The sequence below is a fragment of the Enhydra lutris genome, unplaced genomic scaffold, assembly GCF_002288905.1.
Source record: "Enhydra lutris kenyoni isolate GAN:26980312 unplaced genomic scaffold, ASM228890v2 scaffoldscaffold6, whole genome shotgun sequence".
In the NCBI taxonomy this organism is placed as follows: Eukaryota; Metazoa; Chordata; class Mammalia; order Carnivora; family Mustelidae; genus Enhydra; species Enhydra lutris.
Genome location: NW_019154090.1, coordinates 40,888,645 through 40,911,935, shown reverse-complemented (window position 1 = coordinate 40,911,935; position 23,291 = coordinate 40,888,645). Strand labels below are relative to the sequence as shown.

The window sequence follows — 23,291 nt, the reverse complement described above, 5'->3', positions numbered from 1 at the left end:
AGAGCTCTTAAGGAATCAAGCTTCAAGGGGCCCCTGGGTGGCTCAGTGGGTTAAGCCTCTGCCTTCGGCTCAGGTCATGATCTCAGGGTCCTGGGATCAAGACCTGCATCGGGCTCTCCCCTCAGTGGGGAGCCTGCTTCCCCCTCCTCCCTCTGCCTGCCTCTCTGCCTACTTGTGATCTCTGTCAAATAAATAAATAAATTCTTAAAAGAAAAAATAAAAAAGAATCACGCTTTAAGACTAAAGTGATAAGCCATCACTGCAACCTATTTCCTCACAAGCTAATTCTAGACACTGTCCAATACATTAGCCACCAGCCACATGTGGCCAGTGAGTCCTTGCAAGGTGGCAAGTCTGAATGACACGTTCTGTAAATGCAAAATATGTAACTGAGTCATACAGACTCAGTACAAAAAAATGCAAAATATATCATTATTAATTCTTATTTCAACTTCACAAGGAAATTAGTGTATGTTGGATATAATTGTTAAGTAAAATATATTTTTTTTTTTTTTTGAGGTTTTATTTATTTGAGAGAGAAAGTGTGCATGCATGGTGGGGAGGGGCAGAGGGAAAGGGACAAGTGCTCCCCACTGAGCAGGGAGCCTACAGTGGGGCTTGATCCCGGCACTCTGGAATCATGACCTGAGCTGAAGGCAGATGCTTAACCAACTGAGCTTCCCAGGTGCCCTGTAAAATATATTATTAAAACAATTTTCACCTATTCTTTTTTCATTCCTTAATGTAGCTACTAAAAAAATTTAAAATTACATATGTGGCTCGTATTTATCTCTGTGGGACAGCATTGTATTAGCTTGAGTTAGACAAATAACTAAAGACAGTTTATGTGAAGGCTAAAGTTATGAAGATGGGAAACTGCATCTTGCCAGAGGATGGTCTATCAGAAAGTAGAAACTCTAATTGGGCTTATAGAGAGGCACCTGCAAATGTTAATAGGGATAGCTGAGGAGAAGAAAAGTCTAATTAGAGATCATCAGAGAGGATGTTCTGAGAAGGAATTAGAGGAAGAAAGAGAATGATAAATTTGTAACAACCACCACACTAAAAAACTATTTAGAACCCAACAATATTTAATAGTTGAAAGTTTTTGCTTTATATTGATTTGACCCAAACTTCTTAGTGTGAAATTCAGGGCTCTCATTTAGCGACTAATTAATGAGTGGATGGATGGATCTATCATGATACCATGTGGATCTATTCATCGTACCTAAAATAGGTTGTCTGATGTCCAACTCCCACTCTTTCATAGATGCTCTTCCCAATGAGAATAGCTTCTTCCTGATTTATTACCTTGTGCTTCTTTCAGATCCCAGCTCAAATGCCATATTCTCTACCCTCATTTCACAGATAATCCCAAGCTAGAGATGCTCCTTGACTCCCAGCTCCTATAATATGTTTCAGTGTAATCCTTCCTTGGTGCTTGTCATGCTTTATCTCATTGGTCAGCTGTCTTATATGCTAACTATATGGCCTCAGACCACTTACCTCCCTGCACCATGCTTCTCTTTCCTTGTCTGCCCAATGCAATGACAGCTGCATTTATAGCTTGGATGAGAGTGGAATGAATGAAAACATGTAAAGTTCTTAGAATAGCACCTGGTGTATAACAAGGGTTAGATAAATATTAGCTGCTACTATTATTGTTCTCGCTGATACTGCCTATGTAACTAACACCTACATAGCTCCTTTTTTCTGTCTAGATTGTAACTTCCTTAAAGGGCAAGAACCATATCTTCTTCTTTATATTGCAGAAAGTCTTAGAAAGTTAAAACCCAGTAAGTATCTCTTAATGGTGATAAAAACACCCATATATTTTAAAGCCTTATATTTTAAAAAGATTTTATCCATTCATTTGAGAAATGGGGGGGGAGAGCAGAGGGAGAGGGACAAGCAGACTGTATGCTGAGTGCAGAGCCTGATGCATGACTCAATGCCACGACCCTGAGACCATGACCTGAGAAGAAATCAAGAGCCAGGTGCCCAGCAGACTGAGCCCCCAGCCCCCAACACCCATGCTTTTTAACTTCTACTTGGTACATTCTCTAGGCCAGACTGTGTACTAATCAGGGATAAAATGATCAACAACACAGACATGGTCCTTTACCCCATGAAATTTAAGTTACAGTGGAGGGAGATGGACAAAGGGCAAGTATGGAAAAAAAAAGAGAGGTTTACAAAGTTACAGATAGCAGTAGGTATAATGAAGTGAGAAGAGGGGGCTGGAATAAAGGTTTAGTAGAGAAAGGTTCCACCTAAAAAGATGACCAGGGAAGGCCACGATGAGCATGAAGCATAGTGAGAGGAGAGAAGGTTCTGTGAGACAAGAATGGAGGGACAAGGAGAGTTTATCATGGTGCACCTTACAGTTACTTTTTTTGCTTTTTACTTTTTTACTTTGAGGGAAGCACTCAGGTATTACAGGAATTCAAGACAGAGTGGGCTGTAATCTGTTTATTTTGCTTTGTCTGGTAATGGCAGTAAGCCTCAGGAGCCGTCACCTTTTACTTGACTTGAGAAATGAGATCATATTCAAGTACCGTATATGAATATGACCATTAATTTTTTTATCTATGTAGGTTAGCTGACTCACAGAGGGTTCAAATATATACACTTGACCTTAGACTCATTAAAACCAGCTGTCTATATAACACAACTATTGAATTCCAAGACCAAATATAAGAAGATATCTGCCAACAGGAAAACCAATAAGCAAACTCGTGAATCAGAGTTCTGTTTGAGCCTCTGTCGAGCTATCTGCTCGTTTATTAGCACATGCAAAGACCCTGTTGTTCATGACAGGTGTCCGTTTTGAGGGAACCGCTTTAAATGTGATTATGGAATAAGGAAGGATACAAAGAAAGAATAAAAATTAGAGCATGATCCAGCTTTAAAATGGCACACAAAAATCCCAAAATATTATTATTTAGGACTGGGCATTACTGTCTTTGGAATATAGCAGAGACCGGGTGGCTCAGTCGATTGTGCATCCGACTCTTGATTGTGGCTGGGGTTGTGATCTCAGGATCCTGGGGTCTATGCTTAGTAGGAAGTATGCTTGAGAATTCTCTCTATCCTTCTCCCTCTGTCCCTTGGTTGCCTCATTTATAAAATCAGGGACATAAAATAAAAATAATAATGATAGTGACTGATAATAATAATAATACCACTCATCTCTAGGAGATACTGGGTACCTGTTCAACAAATCCATTTCCCTCATCTTAGTCACATTGGAAGGAGAAGCCTGAAGGACTCAGGAAGATCTGTCCTGTAGCCAGGCAGAGCCAGGTGACTGAGTTCTGGTCAACAGAAAGTGGGCAGAAGGGCTGGGTGCTACTCTTCGGCCCAGCCATAAAAAAACCCAGCTGCGTGCAACCCTTTTTCTCTTCTCTTTAGTTGCTGACTGGATGTCAAGACTCAGGACAACCTGGGGGGCTGCAGGCTGGAACTCACAAGCCTCCATCAGCTTGAGTCCCTGAATGATAGCATGGAACCCCGCCTTCCACTGCTTTTTGGATGTGAGAAAACACTTTTCTCTTGACTCTTGTGTTATAGCAGCTAGCGTTATCTAACTCATAGTCCATCTAAAAGAGTCACTGAAAGAGTTAAGTGAGATGATGACATTTGTGCCTTATATTTTCCCAACTGCCATTTATTCAAATCTACCTAGTTAGGATCTCTGTGCAAAGCTCTTAGGACACACAATTTCTTTATTCATCTGAAAGTGTTTTCAAAATAAAGGAAAAATTAGCAAAGATGACATGACATGACAGAAAAGATATTTTGAGGGGGAGGGGGAAGAATACAACTGTTATTTTTTACATCTCACCTCCATTTTTTCCCTCTTGAAAAACTAGCAGAAAACTTGTGGAAACAACAGTCAAATCCAGTTTCCCAAGGAGTGATAGCTTATGCTCAGGAAGAAGATTTTTTTCCTTTTATTATTTTCCTCCCAGAAATCATATTATGTGGTCTGATAAAAAGATAAAATCTTTGCAGTTGTAATTGTACTTAAAACCAAACCAAACCAAACAAACCAACCAGGGCACATGGTCACCTTATGGACCACAAGTAAATTCCTGGTTTCTTTACCCTTGATGAAGAAGAGAGATTGTGGAGTTGGAAGTATGGTTCAAAGAGGAGACCCATTGGGTAGGAGAAGGGGAAAGGAATTAAAGATAGAAAAATTAATGTTTCACGGAATAAAGTGGGGGCAGAGTCTGCTAAGTTCTTTTGGTTAAACCTTGGGAGAAGTGCTAGAGAGGAAATGAGCAGGGGCTCAGACCGTGGACAAAAAATGTTGTCAAGAAGAGGAAGGCCTATGTGTGCAAAGGTTTGCTTCAGCAACTCCTGTCTTCCCACTGATCCTGGGAAATACTGATAGTAGGTAACATATGAGTAGCTGTAGATACAAGTTCTCTAGACTAGTCTACACCAGGACTTCTGGTTGGAAGGAAGTCCCAGAAAGCAGAAAACAGGAAGCAGGAAGTTGCAGGATGAGAAAATATGGTTGCTTTTTCCCCTGAAATTGAAAAGAGGGATCCAGAGAAACCCAGTGCTGGGTGCTTAGAGTGGTCTCAAGTCTGTAACTGTCTACTCTGAGGAAGAGGTCAACAGAAGTCAACCGAAGGGTTACTTCAACAGAAGTAAATATGGAGGGAATATTTAGAACTGATTCTCACACTATGGTTGGCATAGACAACATTTATGGATAGTTGGTAATTTGAAGGTGTTTAATAGCTTTTGAAAGACTTCGATGAGTCTGCCACTATCACAGTAACATCCTAAGTCATAGATCAAGCTGGGAGAAAGGCTGTCCCGTACAGATTTATTTGGGTCTCAAAACACAGTGTGTGCACACAATGTGTGTGTGTATATGTGTGTACATGTGTTGTTTTGTGTATGCACATGTGTATATGAGTGTTACTGTCCCTTCTGCCTGTCTTTCTACTTTAATTTAACACATCTGGTGCAAAATGTCAGGGTAAATTTCCAAATGAAATAGGAAGACAAACTTTTCAGTAAATGCCAACGATGCTTGTTAGGAAACCTTGTCTTTGTACTTGATTAAAATACCTTCCAGTCTCTACCACTAGCTCGCCAATTATTACTTTCTTTTTGTTAAGGAATGCAGCAGTTCTGAGACACTCTCTGTCTTTCCCTCTGACTCGCTCTGTCTCTTGCAATAAATACGCCCCCCGGGAACCGTGGTGGAAAGAATAGATGACAACAAGAATCATTAGGAATGAGGCAGGACAACATATTTCTGCTCATGAAAATATCTATTGTCAAAAACTATGATAGGCTACATCCTTTTCTGAAACTTGGGAGAATGTTTCCTCAGTAACACTGTACTACCACAAATTTAAGAAACTCAGACCTCATTTTTTAAAAAGTGATTCCATCATTGCTTACTTTGTCTTTTAATAGTGAGTATGATTTATTGAAATCAAAACTTTATGTTCCTCAACTCATTTGGATAGAATGTTTTGTTGGATTTAAAAATAGTCTACCTATAAGTAAGTGAGAAGCAAAACATTTTTTAATGAGATTTGTTCAATTACTGTGGGAAATGCCATATGCTTCCACCTCACCTGAGCTTCTCAGTGCCTGTGAGCATGTTGAGACAACTGAGAAATCTGTAGAAACTACTCAACTTTGTCTAACCTTGTAGTTTCAAACATTTTGGCTGTAGAAGTCTTTTTATAAGAACACTGATTAACATCCTGATGAATACTATAAAATTTAAACATTGGAATGTCTGAGCAAGAGCCCCATGATGTTGCTCGTGAACGTGGAGTCAATTCTTTAATATAACCTTTCTCTAGTGTATTTGCTCACTTAGAATATGATCACGTCCCATTGCACATGAACCACTGTCAGGATCTCTGTTGTTCAGTGTAGTCACATTCATGCAGTGGCCAAAGTACGTATCTTCAAAATTAATTTGAAATCCTTTCAAATTCCTTTAAAGTACAACATTTAGTTTTTAATTGAAATAGTAATGTATATATGCTTTAAAAAAAAAATCACTCCAAAACTTTTTTTTTTTCCTTAACCATGTCCATGTAAGGATATAGATGAACCCAGAAGTAGTCTGTATTTACTGCTACCTCTGAATTTTTATTGTGTCTATTGTATTATACTAGGGTATAAAAAGGCACAAAATTCTCTTGAAGTCATACACCAGACCACCTCATGACCACTGGAAAATATTGCTTTTCTCCATATAATGTTAGAACTAAAAATTAGTTTCTCTCACTGAAAATATGTTACCATTGTGTAAAAGAAGGGAACTGAGCTTTGTTTGCTTTCTTCCTCTTCCTCCTCCTCCTCTCCTTCTTCCTCCTCTTCTCCTTCTCCTCCTCCTCCTGCTCCTCCCTCTCCCCCTCCTTTTCCTCCCCTCCCCCCTCCTCCTCTTCCTTCACCTCCTCCTCCTTCTTCTCCTTTTTCCCCTTCTTCCCTGCCTCCTCCTCCTCCTCCTCCATCTTCTTCTTCTTCTTCCTCTTCTTCTTCTTCAGTTTATTTTGTTACTTTCTCTGAGGTACTTTGAGATGTACTCTAATGTGACCTAAATACTTTGTTTTATCTTTAGTAAATATAAATTTATTCCATTTATTTAAGGTAAAAAAAGTAAAAACAAAAACAATTCATCCATTTTTCCCGCTCATCATCCCCTACCTCTGGCAACCACCATTCTGTTTTTTGTTTCTATGAGCTCCATCTACCTTGGAGATATTGTGGATTTCGTTCCAGACCACTGCAATAAAGCGAATATTGCAATAAAGCAAGTCCAGTGAAGTTTTTGATTTCCCAGTGCATAAAAAAGTTATGTTTGCACTACACTGTCACTTATTAAGTATGCAATAGCATTATGTCTAAAAAAACAATGTATTTATCTTAATTAAAAATACTTAATTGTTTAAAAAAAAAGTTAACCATCTCCTGAATTTGCAGCAAGTCAGAATCTTTTTGTTGGGGGAGGGTATTGACTCTAAGTTGATGTCTGCTGACTGACCAGGCTGGTAGTTGCTGAAGGCTGGGGTCACTGTGGCAATTTTTAAACTAACACAACAGTGAAATTTGCCATGTGGACTGACTCTTCCACAGACTGTTTCTCTGTCACATGTCACATCTTACCCACAGTTGAACTTCTCTCAAAACTGGAGTCAGTCTTCTTAACCCTGCTACTGCTTTATCAACTAAATTTATGTGATATTCTAAATCCTTTGTTGTCATTTCAAAAGTCTTCACCAGAAGTGGATTTCATCTCAGGAAACCACTTTCTTTGTTCACCCATGAGAAGTGACTCCTCATCCATTCAAGTCTTCTCATGAGATTACAGCAACTCAGCTACATCTTCAGGCTCCAATTCTGGTTCTAGTTCTTTTGCTATTTCCACCACATCTGCAATTACTTCCTCCACTGAAGTCTTGAACGCCTCCAAGGCATTCAGGAGGGCTGGAATTAACTTCTTCCAATGTTGATATTTGGACCTTATGATATAATACTATTATCATCCTCATTTTACAGAGGAGGAACTGAGGCACAACTTTAAAAAATTACCTAAAGTCACACAGCAGTGATATTGTGAATCCAAAATAAACTGAGGCTCATAAAAGCTGCATGACTTGCACCAAAGAACACAAAATTTTAGGTTTGTGAATCTGAAAATGGATCTCAGGGATGCTCATACTAACTTAGACCTATTTGGACTTAAATTTAGGTCCAGTATTGTGTGTTGGGGAAAGGGGTTGCAACCCCACTCAAATAATCCCTATATCCTAATCTGATGATTTTGTTTTCAAGTCTCACTCATCAGATTTTTAGAAATGCTTCCTAAGACATCATAGAACTAAACTGAATGTTACCAATATATAATTACAGTCACACTTGATTTGAAAGAAAAATAATATATATGAAAATATAATTGTAAGGCAACTGCTACTTGACTTCCAATAGCCACTTGAGAATATTTTAAACTGCGGTAGATAAATACACTTTTAATACTAAAAAGAAGATAAATGATTTTATCTGCTTTCACCCATTTAATCCAATTTAAAGCATATTTAATCAAAACATTAGAAAAGCTTATTGGAAAAGCTTCATCATAAATTAAGCATAAATAATGAGCTTTAACCATAGCAAATAATCTATATACATTTACCATTTAGAAGGAATTTATTTTGTTCTCTGATAGGGGAGAACTGTCCAAATGAAAGTGAACAAACAGGGAAGTCTCTGCTTTGAATTTACCTTTGTGTTTTTCTAGCATGACATTTTGGGGAAAATTCATTTCTGAAAGAGGAGAATTATGAAAGGGAATTCCCTCTATTAGGACCATTAGTAATAGTAATAAATATTTTGGCAAAATGGCCATGATATTAGGACAGTTATAAGTGGCTCATTTTCTACCATAGGCTGTGTATATCCAATATTGAGGCTCTACTGTGCACAAGTCACTGTGCTGGGCTTGGAACAGGACATGCAAATGAATGAGACTGGGTTACCTAGTTTTCAGATATTGACATTCTAGTGAGTTAGAGAAGTCCCATATATAACTAATATTGATACAAAGTGACAGTAAGTTTTGAAGTTTTACAAACAAATTGACAAGAAACTAGAAAAGACAGTTCACTATTGTGTGGAATAAAATGCAATGAGGAGGGGAGAAATCAAGAAAGGGGAAAATGTGCATGTCCTTCCACTACATCATCTAATATAATTCTTGTTATAAAAATATTTGCTCAGATAATTGTTGATGGAAAGAAGGAAGGAGGGAAAGGGGGGAAGGGAATGATGGAGTAAATGACTCATGAACAGATAAGATATTGGAAATGAATCTTTGAATCTTAAAGAAAACAGATGTGAAAGAACCAAGGTAGAACTTTGTACAGCAGTGGGGTTTGGGAAACCGCACACATATGAGTTGGGTTACACAGCAGGATAGTGCAGGTATAGAGCCAGCCTATATGGTAAGATCATAAATATTATAGAAAGGAGTTTGGACTTTATATCTGGTGGGGTAAATGGGAGGTTTCTACGAACACATTTCATCATAGGACCGGTTGCAATGTGGACTAAGTAAGTAGGCTCCAAACTCCCCTTGCTATTGCCTCAAGCTCACTGCCCTACTCACCTCATTTGGGTCTCAGCTTTCCCATGCTGCTGACTACTCTGCATCCCTATCTGCATCCCACCTTCCTCAGGCAAGGAATATCTCTGGCTCCAAATGCATGATGTGAGAAGAAGCATGGTGTCATGGACAAAACATGGGCTTTGGGTTTAAGCAGACTTTGTTTCCAAATTCTGGTTCTACCTTTGGGGTAACTAGAACTGTTTCTTAAACTTTTGGAGCCACAGTTATCCACAAATTTGGAATAATAATCCTGACCTTTTAAAAGTAATGAGATAATATTTTCCACTGACTGAACTGGCAAATACTAGAAAAGAACAAAAATCACAATTGCCAATGGAAATACCAATTGTTACAGCCTTTTGGGAAAGCATTTTGGCAGTATCTATTAAAAACACATACTCCTCAAAGGAAGAACTCACACTCTTGGAATCTTTCCCATACAAATAAAAGCACTGCTTATAAGGATATATGGGCAACGACATCTATGTAGCATTGTTTGTATGGCAATAAAGTGGGGAAAAAGTGCTTACTCATCACAGAAGAATGGCTGAATAAATTATAGTACTTCCAAGCCATGGGATATCACAGGAGCTTTAAGATGGATGAATTAGATCTACACAAAATGACTCAGAGGGATTTCTACAAAGTTTTGCTGCCTACAACAAAACCAGATTCAGAAAAGTATGTAGAAGGTGATACAATATTTATAAAAGAAGTTTATAAATATATATTAACCATGGATAAAAATTTTGAGCTCCCACTGTATATCAGGCTCTCCTGACATGTATAAATGGATTGACTCAATGTTCAATATTCTGTGATGGATGTGTTATTATAATTCCTAGTTTCCCAATGAGGGAAGTGAGGTGCAGAGAACAAAGAACTTGCCCAAAGTCAGACAGGTCATGGTAGAGCTGGAGTCTGGATCCAGAAGTTGGAATAAAACAATATAATTATATATACTTAATATATATCAATATGAATTATATATATATTATATATATATAAATTTATATATATAAAACAATATAATTATATATACTTAATTATACTTAAGTATAATTAAATATACTTAATCAGTACATTTTACTCACTGAATTATTGGAAAGTGGGAAGTATGCAAACAAGAAAAAAGGGGAAGCTGCATTAAAACCACACATTATATGATCAACTTAAGTAAAATTTTGTGTGGGTGCCTATATCCAGAAAATGATACACGAAAGGATGGACCGTCGTCCAAATGTGAATGGTAGTAATCTCAGGGTGCTGTGATAGCTTGTTTTAAAAATTCTATTCCATATGCTGTCTTTGGCAATTTGCATTTTTTTTTTTACAATGAATATACAATTATTTAAAGAATCAAAAGAGGAGTAAACTCTTCATTGTAGAAAAGACAATGATTTGCATGCATTTCCATATATTGCATTTTTTTTAACAAAAATGATCATGAACATTTACTAAGTTAAAGAATATTCCTGACCAGAACAGAATTTAAAACTGAAAATGAAGAAATGACTCAAATGAAGAAGGGTAAGTAACTTACAAACATTCATTCATTGGGAGGTACAATTAAGTTATGTTAGACTATCAAAAGACATGGAAATAATTTCACAATCTACGTTGTACTTAAAAGACAGTTTCAGGCACCTGGGTGGGTCAGTCAGTTGAGCATTTGGCTCTTGGTTTCCGCTCAGGTCATGATCTCAGGGTCATGAGTTCAAGCCCTGCATTGGGCTCGGCACAGAGTCAGCTTGGGATCTCTCTCTCCCACTCCCTCCTCTTCTCCTCCTGCTTGAGCTAGCTCTCTCTCTCTCTCTGAAATCAATAAATAATGCTCTAAAAATCTATCTATCTATCCATCTATCTATCCACAGCAATCTAGAAACAGACGAAATTTATATATCCACATATTGTATATGTTTGTTTCTAGGATCGAGATTATGGACGATATTTTTCATTTCTATTTTGCTTGTTTTTTTTTTTTTTTCATATAATAAACACCCATTGCTGTTAAAATAAGAAAATAAATGTAAGCAATAAAAATATTTTAACCTTTTCCCAAGTAAATTAAAATAAATGAGGAATTTAGTCTAAGGAACTGATCATAGAAATACAGAGATTTATTTAAAATCTATGCACTGCATTTCCTTATTATTTATAATAGAGAGAAAACTGTAAATAACAAAATAATCTAACATTAGAATACTGGCTGTGTAAATTGTCAGACAACCATATGATGAAATATTACGCCTCCAATAAAAATCATGCCTTTGAGGAATATTTAAAGACACGGGAAAATATTCATGGTGCACTGTTAACTAAAAAAATCAGAATGAGGAATATTTTTTCATAATTTATTTCTTAAAGGGAAAATGGTCATAGGCTTTTCCCTTTTATGTTTCCCTGCATTTTAAAATAGTTTACAATAAATATGTATTGTTCTTATAGGCAGAAAAAATAAATCGTTGTTATATTAAAAATAGAATAAAATGCTATCTTTGGGGGGGGATTATCGAAATGTAAATACCACTTCAATATTAGCTGGGAGTAAATAGTAATAAAGTTGTTTTCCTCTCCCCGGCTACACAGATACACATTTTTCTCTGGCTTATGAGTCTTGGGTTACCCTTTCATGAAATGAAGAATACATTGTACATAAATGTAAAACATTGAGTGCCAGAGACACTCCATACATTTTAGTTCTTTCCCCTTCACTGAGCTGCCAGAGGTTGATGTCTTTGATTCCACACTTCAGACTCTTAAAATCCGTGTGATAACTCAGGTGTTACAGTGTATCCAGAGACTCTACCAATGCAGATCCAAGACAGGGGACAGCTCTGTCCCACCATGGTGAGAACCCTTAGTCGGGGGCTGACAGACACCAAGAATAGAAAAAAAGCCTGAAAAAAATTAGACTGCAGAAGCCCAAGAGGAATTTCATGGGTGGTACAATGTTTTCTTTCCCTGCAATGATTTAGACAGGAGGAGTGACATGGCCAGAAGGATTGGGAGCCGACCTCATCTGGCCAGGCTTCCAGGGACCACTGGCCGGGGACATGTATGCCCATCTCTGGCACACACCCGAATCCGCTTCCTCATACATAACTTCATCCTTTCTCTTTTGTTCTCCTTGCAGGGCTGACTCCTGTTCGAGCATTACTCTCATTTTACAGAAATTGTGACCTTGAGGGTGTCTGCCACAGATTAAGGGTTAAGAAATCCTTCGCCAGGTGATATCGCGCTTCATAAACACCCAAACATCCATGATGGGACTTACAGGGCTCCAAAGGAACACAAGCTCGGGCGTGCATGCACCTGAGTATTAATTGATTTTTCTTTTAATATTAATGAGCATATGATTTGGTCTAGTTGACCTTCAAATTCAAATTAGGTACTGATTAAATAATAAGACAGGAGGACTGGGATGTGTTGAAACAGCACTTTTTTCTTCCCCCTCCGGGAAAGTACCTTGGCCTTGGCCGTGAGTAAGGATGAGCTATTAAGAGGGTTGAGACAACTAGAACAGAGAGTTCTCCTTGAATTAAGAATAACTATATCTTAAATAATAGTGATAATAATAATAACAATAAAAATAAAAACTTTGCCCCAGTGTCAACCCGAGCACTTGATATTCCTGGCATAAAGTGTACTCCTGTGTTTATCCTCCCCTTCATCGGAATGCCTCCTCATTTGTTGGTTTACAAGCCTTACCATTTGTAATCTCAGGTTTGTTTTTAAGGATTTAAAGTATAAACCACCATTAAATAAACAGAATATTTTTACCAGTAGAGAGAGAACTCCCTCAAGAGAGAAGTCCATGTCTGTTTTTAACTAACTTAAGAACTCCTATGAACCTACAGATATTTCCTCAGGCCAGTTTTACCTCGAGTGCGTTTCAGTTCAGTCCTGGCTGCTGCATCCCTGGAATTCCCCCACCCTGTGGACGAATTATTCATCAACGTTCCTCCTCCTCGCATTTCAGCCTCCCAACTCAACTCCTGCCCACCTGAGGTCTGTAATGAGTCATTGGGAACAGGTGCCTTCAGTCTGTAGCGCACAGTCTGGCTCTTGATCCAACAGCCAATCAGTTGTACCTCCTTCTGTTAGCAGCATGCGTTGTTCCCAGTTATGTGGGGTAAATGGGCAATGAGCATCCATTCTCGGTACCCAGTGGGAAATATGTCTAGAACATTTGAACGAAATCGCTGGCACGGAAGACACCCAAGAAGACACTTTCTCTTGAAATTCAACTTTCACGTACCTATTTTAATTTTTTAAAAGTCTCATATCCCAAACCACGTGACATTAGCCAGCTCACTTTTTGTTGGCTTGTTCTCAGTCCTCGCAGTTTAGAAGACACTAATTTCCTGGGCGAAACAAAGTTACAAATGTAAATCCAGCCAATCAACAAGCAAAGTGAGGAATAACTGGTGAGTCTCCAAATTTGGGGGGATTTATTTTGGAGGGAGAGAGAGAGAGAAGGAGAGTGAAGGTCAGTCCATAATATCAGCGATTCTAAAACCCAAGAAGATGCTGGGTCAAGATCTAAGTTTGGAAGCAAAAGCAAGAAAGCAACGGCTCCTTCAGGTCCTTTGGTCAGCAAAAATATTCTGCCATTTAAACTGGAGACCGTAACAAGCATTTTTTATAAGCGATCTTAAAACTGCAGAGCTCACAAATAGCCCAAGTGTCACCAAGGAAGAGCTATATTTCTGCATAAAAGCTAATAATGGCGAATGCTTGAAATGAATCTTCAACACATGTGACTGCCTTCTAATCTCAACTTGATCTCAGTCTTGGGAGAATTTCAATGGCAAATTCATTTCTTTTTTGTTCCAAGCTATGTATATGTCAGTCAAGATGCCAGTTCCACATGCATTAGACACTTGGTCTGAATTAGTAATGACTAATAATCAATCAAAAAACAGTATTCTCGTGTATATGCTATTTCAGAAGGAAGAGGCAAAAATCCTATTTTCTGTGTTCTATTTTTAATTGCAACTTATTTCAGTAAAATCCCTAAACTTCACATTTAATCTTCCTAGGGAATTGCATTTGTGAATACTAAAAGTATTCTGAGAAATTGATCCTGGAATGAGCAATTAATGGTGTGAGATCCTAAAAGCATCAAGAAATATCACAAACAGTGTTTCTACAAAGGTGTAATATCTCCAAACAAAACAGCTCAACAGGAAAAAATCTCAGCTTGAAGTACTTAAAGTAGACGATCTCTTGTTTCCTAAACTATGCCATTCAATTTCATGACATTAAAATTTTTTATCACAAGCTAAATGACTAGAATATCCAAAATTATTTGCCTAAGATGAACACCACTTTCTGTCTTTCCAGTGTGACTAAGTCAGATTTATTTCTCTCTCTAAGATGACCTGGTGTTTCTTATCAGAACCTATGTGGATATCTATGTTATTACATTTTTAGATATAAAAAATGGCTTTAGAACCAGAGATGTAAGAACACATATCTGAGTAATATGAAGGGGAGAATTAAGGGATTCATTTAAAAAGTGGCAATGATCAAAAAAAGAACCACCGAAAATGACAGTGTGGTATAAGCTCGTTGGGCAACACAGTTCCCCCTTCAGGAATGAAGAATTTATTCTCCTAGGTGCAGGCAGCCCTCATTCATCTCAGGTAATCAAGATTACCTCAATGGAAAACCTCTGCCTCACGTAAGGCCACGCCCCCTTCCCAAGGTAACCAATATCGGGTGACTTATCAATGGAAGGTCTTACTGACCTGACTCTTTCACTCCAGATGAGACATTTCAGAAGGGTCATGTTATCCTCAGACTAGCTGTGGCTTCTGTTGATAATGCCTTTCAGCTCAACCTCCCTCTCTACCCAGGTCTGCTTTGACCCTTTCTCTTTCACAGGTGTTGATTCCAAGAGCTCTCCCTAATAAATGTTTGTTTCCTAACCTCCATCACAGAGTCTGTCTTTGGAGAGTCCAATCTGTACACATGCCTGGTGAAAAGTTTGAGCAATTGACAAGTATATGGTATGTTTTCAAGGTAGATACTATTGTTGTTTTCACTCCACAGAGGAGAAAACGAAAGCATTAAGAGGTTAATTACTTGTCATTACTTGTTAATTCCTTTAGTTACTTGTCAAAGGTTACATCGATTTTGAGCAGCAGAGACAGGATTTAAGCTTCAACCATCTAGCCCCAGAGTTCACAATGTTAGCAACTACTCTCATGACACAGGACACCTCATTTAGGAAAACCCATATACCAGACAACATAAAATGAAAGGAATTATGCAAACAACTGAGTATTAAAATTGTAAAATGACTTTGATTTTCTAAATAGTGGTTCAAGGAATAGCCAAGTATCAATGTCAAGTATAGATCTACTTTCATATCACTCCAAACTAAAACAAATGCATCAGCATATTTATCTAAAAGTTCCAAGGAGATTACATGGGTTTACCAGATGCCCATTTGTATAAATACAACAATCTATAGAGGGGTTTTTAATAGCTACCAATGACAGATATAAAATAATATTACCTTTTTGTTTGGGGACAGTTAATCAGGGTGAGAGAAAAGAAAGGGCTATTACATTTTCCTTCAGATAATTTTTTCAACTTTATTATCTGCACATGAATGTCTCCACTATTCCTCCCTGAAATTTTTTCCTAGAGTCTAAATGTGATTTTCCTTTACTTTTTTCTTCTCCTTGGGGATACCTGGGTGTGCAAAATTTTCTCATAGTAACTGTTCATAGAATGAGGGATGATCCTCCCACCAAAGATTTATTTCTATAGAATCCTTTCAACAAATTTTCTCTCTTATCATGTCTGGATAATGGAGTCCCCAGTAGGTGGTTTCCAAATGCCGCTCCTTTGTACTTATTCCTAATGAGTAGCTGTAAACAGCAGAACTGCCTAATTCTGGTGTTTCAAATAGGCAATCTTCCTTGAACATAATTTCTTTGATTATTTTTCCTACTTAATAAAGAGTTACTTTTCAGAGGAACAAATGTAAATGTATATATAAATTCTGAAAGGGCAGATACGGAATAAAACAGAGTGGCCAGGATATTTGATTGTGTTGGAAATAGAGGTGCTTGAAGAGAATTAGATAGATTTGCTCACTGCTTCATTTCCCCACAAAAACAAAATCCAAATGGTCTTCCATGAGTTTGTGAGTTTTAGATGTAGTAAGGGTCTCATACCTTCATCTTTACACACTTCAGCAGCCTCTTCTGAAGCAGGGCTGGGCCCAGTTGCAGCATTGATGCCATCTGTACAGCAGAAAGAGAAACATGGCCTCAGAGTCAATATTGTCAAGATGGAGTTTCCCTGCCTGTGGCATGCCCATCTCCACTCCACCAAGGAAGTATGAACCTGTTTAATGCTCCAATACACTGCGTGCCCTTCGAAGGGTCTAGGACTTGTGACTCTCTTTTATAACAATGGACAGGAATCTTCCATTAAACCAGAGCCCAATGACAACAAACTATTTTTTGGTGAAGAATACTCTTCATTGGTCTTATTACGCTTTGGCATTTGCTTTTTCCCCACCTCTAGAAGAATGGTACATTTCTTTTAGTGAAAGATTGTGAAAGCATATTCTTGCAAGTCTCCACAAAGCGCTTTTAAGTGTGTGTATTTAAAGTTTGGTTTTTCTTAGCACAGCATTTCTGCTCTGTTATGTCAGGCTGTCAAACTGCAGGGAGCATGGCTGATGGCTGTCAGTGCAGAGGCCCAAGAGAAGGGAATCATTTGCAGGAAGCACCAAAAGCCATTTGGAGATTTCACATTACCCAAGCATACAGTGGGGGCTAAGGAACTTGGAGGTCCTTGTCCCCCTCACAATGGTAATGAACCTCATCAGAGTTGATCTTTCCCCTCAGTATCATAAGTATATGACACGGTGACTCCACTTGTATCTAGCTTCTAGGATAATAGATAATTAATTTACTAACATTAAAATAGTAAATTTATATATGGATTTTCAAAGTCATTTGGAATGGTTAATATTTCACAATTGAAGAAGGAATTGAAAAGGAATATACATTCTTCATGTAGTAACAAGGTTATGGAACTCAGGAGAATTCACACACCCATGACAATTAATATTTGAAGACAAACTCATTTTTCTAGCATCTCTTTCCTTCTTAATGCATAGGACTATAACTTGCAGATCATGTCTCTATTGGAAGAGAGAATAAAATTTTTAGTAGAGGAATAATTGGAGAGGATAAATCACTTTCTTTTGGTAGGTGACAATCGCCTATAAAAAGAAAAAAACAAACAAAAAACTATTAACTTTCCCTTGGCGTTACATCTTCCCATTTGCCCTTTCTTTCACAGCACAACTCCTTAAAAGAGCCGTCTGTGTTATTGTTCTGTACTTTCTCACTTCATAGTCTCCCCATAACCCACTCCATTGGCTCCAGTACCCCTCTGAGAATTTTCTGAGAAAAGATGCCAATGACTTCCATTTGTAAAATCCAGTGATCATTTCTCTTTCTCACCTTACTTAATTTCTCAGTAGAATTTCACAGAGTCTTAACTCTTCTTTGTGAAACACTTTTTTTCTCTATTCTGTTGCCACCTATCTGGAAGTCTTGATGTCCCAAGCCCACTGTTTTCTTTATTTACATGCTCTTTCTAGTGAATCTCACCCAGAACCATGGTTTTATCTTATTTAAAAAAAATTTTTTTTCAGAACCATGATTTTAAATTTCATTTATATGCCACGTGAATCTCAAATCTGTATCTCAGTCAACATCTCTCTAGACTCATCATCTAATCTATCTAACTAGCTAGCTTCTTGACATCCCATATGGCTAAGTGTCCTCTCATGTTTACTCTGGAAAAAGCCTGAACTACTAACTTTCTCAACAAAAACTATGCCTCACGGCCCGTCTTCCTAATATTAGCAAGTGGCACCATCATCCACAAAGTTCCTGATGCTAAAAATCTGAGAATTATCCTGGATTCCTCTTTCCCCCTTACCCCTCATCTGACTCCATCAACACATCCTCTTATCTTTATGTCTGGAATATGACACATCAGTCCATTTTGTCTCCGTTTCCAGAAACTGCCATCATGTCTTCCTGCTATAGCCTTCTAACTGGTCTCTGGTTTTGGTGACCCACTTTTACTCACAGGCAAAGTGAGCTTGTTAAAACTTCAAAACTTCCACTGGCTTCTTTGTAGTTCTAATAAAATCAAATCTTCAATAGTCAGACATTATCTGTTCCTATGATTTTTTTTTTAACCAAATCTTACACCATGTTCCCCCTAACACACCATGCTCCAGCCACTCCAACCTTCTTTCTCCAACATGCTAAAATTGGTCTTGAGGCATTTGCATCATCTGGTCCCTCCATCTAGAATGCTCTTCCACCAATGAGGAGATCCTCATTGAGATTTTATTTAATATGTCTTCCTCAGGGAGTCCTTCCCAAATCCAGCCGGTGGAAAGTTGCCTTCCCAGTGTTTCTTCTACCTACTCCATTTCTCCACAAGGCTTTTATCACCATCTTGTGTGTTTTTGTTTATTGTTTATTTCTCAGGTTCATCCCCCCTCCCACCACCAACCCCACCATAATATAAGCTTCAAGGAGGCAGGGATATTGTATTTATGGTTTGTCGTTGTATCCCAGTGCCCAGATCAGCACCTGAGTCACATAGACCCTTGATATATATTCATTAAATGACTATTTGAAACTAATAATGTACTATATACTGGCTAATTCAACATAATAATAATAATAATAATACGACTATTTGAGGAATATTATCTACAACTTCAATTTGGATTGTGACAGCAGTCAAACTGCAGGTTTGAGATGTGTTTTTCATGTTGTGGAAGAGGCCCACAGTTACATAATCAAAATTGAAATTGGAAATCATATTAATTGTAAAGGAGGTATTATCATTTTTGTTATTTTGGAAGAAGAGCAATAGGTCAGAAGGGCTTTATTGACCAGGACCTCATCTTTGATTTTTTTGCACTTGGATTAGGAAGGCTAGGAAATGAGCCAGAGCAGACATAACCATGTATACTGACAACAGCTAAGATCAGAGATGAATTCTGCCATGATTGGAGCCAACCAGCAGGCTCACTTGGAAGACCAGAGGAGGCCCTCAGGGGTGCCATTTGAACTGTTCTTTACCTTGAGACGTAAACATACTGTGATGAAAATGCTATCGATCCAAGGGGTAGAGAAGAAGACTGACGCCCCACCACTCTCTGCTGACAGGTGATCCCAAATCCAAAAAGAAACTGCCTGTTCTCAACAGACAAGCTAAAAAGGGATGAATAAACAAACCACAGGCAAATGTGTGTGTGTGTGTGTGTGTGTGTGTGTGTGTGTGTGTGTGTGTGTATGTGAACAAGGGTGGGGAAAATCTATGCTGATAAAGATAGCTGGGGACAGAACAGTGAGTGAATGAAACCTGTGAAATCTCACCAGTCAGAGAATGGCCTCAGCTGTCAGCAGTTAGTTGACTAATACTTGTCAGCGGCCAACAGTGAAAACAGTGACAGCTTCTCACACAAAACTCATCTTCCACGGTGCATAATGATGTGTGGGTCGGGAGCTGGGATGGGGAGTGGTGGATATCAACAGTCTGCTGGATCAGAAATTCAATTCATTGCAAGGACTATGTTTCGGCCAAGGGAGCCGGCTGACCCAGCGGCAGCTACACAAGGTCCCTGCTGCTTTGCTTCAGTGCTTTCTCTGATTGGCCTTCTTCAATTCCATCTTCCAGGTTAATAATAAAAGATTCCAGTTCTCTAGCAAAACTTCCAAGGTTAATGTAGGAAGTTTTCAGTGAAAAACTTATCATGCTACCTGGTTGATTTCCAAGAATTGAGCATATGGCCTGGGATGTGCCCGGCACACATCAGACGGTGCTCACTCTTTCAAAAATGCCCCCCCCCCCATGGGGCTCAGGGGGACTTGGAGACTAAAGGAAAGATAGGTATTTTGATTTGGGTGGTGTTGTTAATAGCATAACCGTGCCTATCAGTCTTTTAAACGAGAGTGTGACTGAGGACAGAGATGGGTAAAAAGAGACGAGAAGCTAAAGGTGGTGACCACCTCTTCTGTCTTAAGTGTTACTTCACTTAAAGATATTCCATTCGGAATCTACAGTAGAGAATCTATAAACATCCAATGGACACATCTGTTCTTAGGGAAAGAGGAGATGTCAGGAAGGCTTTGGATCTCATGCTAGGTCTGGTTGTGAGGTAACCGGGCTCCATGACACTGTGTCCTACCACCCCTAAAGAAACAACCAGAAACACGGCTCTTCAAAGTATAATGCAAAGCAGTAAAGAACATTCTACTCCTCATGGAGGGAAAGCCTCTTATTTCTTTCCTTTGAACATTTTGTATTTTATTTTTTCTCCCCAAACTAAATCTGCTAATTTTGAGGTAGCCAAGTTCTGAGGTAACACTGCTCTTGCTCCAAACTTTGCCTGTTGCTCTTAGAGCATTTCTAAGCGAAGTGTTGTTACACAGAAGAAGAATGGACTTGGTGAATGGGGAATGAGAATGCACCCTTCTGACTGGAAGTGCTGTCACCTATAGTCAGTAGAATTGGTGGCTTCTTGAGGGAGACCTATATGAACATGGCAATCAACCTGGTGAAAAGGTATAAGCATGTCTAGAAAACAACATCTGAGTGAAGTTACTGTTCATCTCTGCGGATAAGGCCTAGGAGACTCCTCAAAAAAAAAAAAAAAAAAAAATCTGAGCCCACCTGCTTCTTGGTTCTGCTCTTCCGTTTCTTCTGTATTTTGTTTTTCCTCTGGACCGTTCTCATCTTGCAAGAAAATCACAGAGGGGGAAGAAAAAAAAATACATCAAGTCAATTTATGAAATATCTCTTTATGGCTAATAGGCAGCACTGAAATTAATTGTAACCAATGTAGCCTGACTCCCAAAGCAAGGCAGAGAGATGAATCAGAGGCCTGAAACAGAAAAATTACCTACATAAATAAGTGCATTTATACTTGTCCCTTCTCACCTGATTTGCTTGACGAAATGTTCTACTATAGTAAACCAAATTCACTCAGCACTCCTACAACAGTTCTCTCCTTGCACAGCATTTCCCAAAATGCAGTACTGATCTTAATTCGAATCAGCGTTTCTCCCTTGACGGAAGCGATATACACCGTGTAAGGAAATTTGCCTGATTAAGTTTCTATGACTCCTTTTCCTGTTTGATATATGTTGCAAAAATATCTATTTTTAACTAATGTACACATGACAATCTAACACAACTATGCTATGAGATACTTTGTTTTGAACAGACTACATTGGTCAAGGGTACACCATAGTACATAACTCCTTGAAAAACAAATCACTGGGCAGGTTCGGTGATGGCTGTATGCTAGAAACTGGTTAACATTTTCTTTTGGCTTAAAATGTGTAATATATACCGGTGGATTTACGGGTAGAAAAAATAAACTTTTCAAAGGCAAATAAAGGCAGGATTTTCTACCTCATTGCTGGGACAGTTTCCAAATCTCTTCTTGTTTGGAAAATTTTTAAAAAAGAAAAATTTATATAAAGACACCGGAACAGAACATAAAGCATGTTGAGTACAGAAAGCAGAGAAGCAGAAGTGAGTAGCATATATTACTATGGGTTAAAGATGGCCATAGATCTTTGTCTCTCAAGAAGTGGAATTTTTCTCTCCTCTTCTTGAATCTGGACTGGTTCTGTGACTAGATCAGTGAAATGTGGAAATGATGCCTGGGATCCCCAAGCCAAGGCCTCAGAGGACTAGAAGCTTCGAATTTCTCCCTCTGGGAAGCCAGTCACCATGTTGCAGAGATGCTCAGGCTAGCCCCCTAAGAGAGAGGCTCATGGAAAGAGAGTAGTGCCATGTGGCAAAGCACTGAGGGTCCAGACACGTGGGTGAATCCTTCTGCACCTTCCAACTTAGCCCATCTGCCTGATGCATGCAGGCAAACCATGACCTCACCAGCACTACCAAGAGCTGAAGAATCACCCAGCTGAGCCCTTTTCAGAGTCCTGACCCATCACCAGGCTCAGATCACTTAACCTTGTTTTGCTTGCCTGCCTTGACCCACCATCCATTACTACTACCAGCTCTTAATCCAGAGGAGGGGAATCCTCCCTAGAGGAGGACTCAAATAGGAGTGCTCAAACAAGAGCCTCAAAAGCAATGGGAAAACATTTCACCAAGTTGCCCTGAAAAAGAACTGACCAAAGAGAGTTGTAGATGGGAAAACATTTGGAATTGACTTGAATGAAAGAAAAAAGTTTATAATACAGTGACATAGATAAATGAGTGAATGAATGAATGAATGAATGAGAGTGGCATTCTGAAGTATGGAAAAAAATGCTACCAATGAAAACACGATTATGTATACAATTCCCTCTGCCCAACACCTGTGCTATCTGTCTGGGGGGATACAGGTTACCTTTGAACAGGAGAACCCGAGGCAGCTCTACAGGTACCTATACCCAGTGTTCTAAATGGCATATTTACAGTACCGCTTAACGGTCTGACATTTGCTCTGTTCTAGTTCTCCAAGCAGATGACGGCATTGGATTTTGCTCTAGGAAGGAAACAGCCATCCTTGCTGCTCTTGCTCCCTTAACAAGGCTAAGTGGGTGCTGCAGCACGTGTTAAATCCATGGGTCAGTATTTTCCCCCTTCCTCCCATCAAATGGAGTCAGAATCAAGCAGGAGAAACCTGCCAGCTTTTCTGTCTCTCCCAGTGGACGGTCTTTTTAACAGAGATTTCACAATAGGTTTGCAGTCCGCAGTGACAGGCTGCCTTTAAAATTAGTCTGGTTACCGAGTTTCCTTTAGAGTAAAAAGCCTTCTTGCGCCAGAGGAAGATAAGAAGGGAAAGAGAAACACATTTTCAGTGAGAGGAAGGTGAGGAGTTGGCGAAATGCATGAGAGGGACATTTCCAGTCAGACCCCGAGACCGGCTTTATAACAATAAAAACCAGTCTGTTTTCCTAAGGTACCCCGACTGGCTTTTTACCCCTCTGCATTTGCGTGCCGTCCCACTCCCTAACACAGCCACCGGAGGGACACGCTCTTGGTTCCCACTTTGAGCCTTGACTGCAGGATCCAGTTGCAATATTTCTGCCCTACAAAGAAA

At 38.9% G+C, this 23,291-nt stretch overlaps 1 protein-coding gene across 1 annotated transcript in view; it reads right to left on the bottom strand.

Moving 5' to 3' along the window:
- The window catches only part of LOC111141568 (MACRO domain containing 2), a 1,949,692-nt gene that overhangs the window by 76,463 nt on the left and 1,849,938 nt on the right, over positions 1-23,291 (bottom strand). Inside the window, exons 11-12 of the mRNA XM_022494211.1 lie at positions 20,903-20,965; positions 16,354-16,422 (exon numbers count right to left, since the gene is read on the bottom strand). Coding sequence (XP_022349919.1) covers positions 16,354-16,422; positions 20,903-20,965 — 132 coding nt within the window. The remainder of the gene's footprint in view (positions 1-16,353; positions 16,423-20,902; positions 20,966-23,291) is intronic.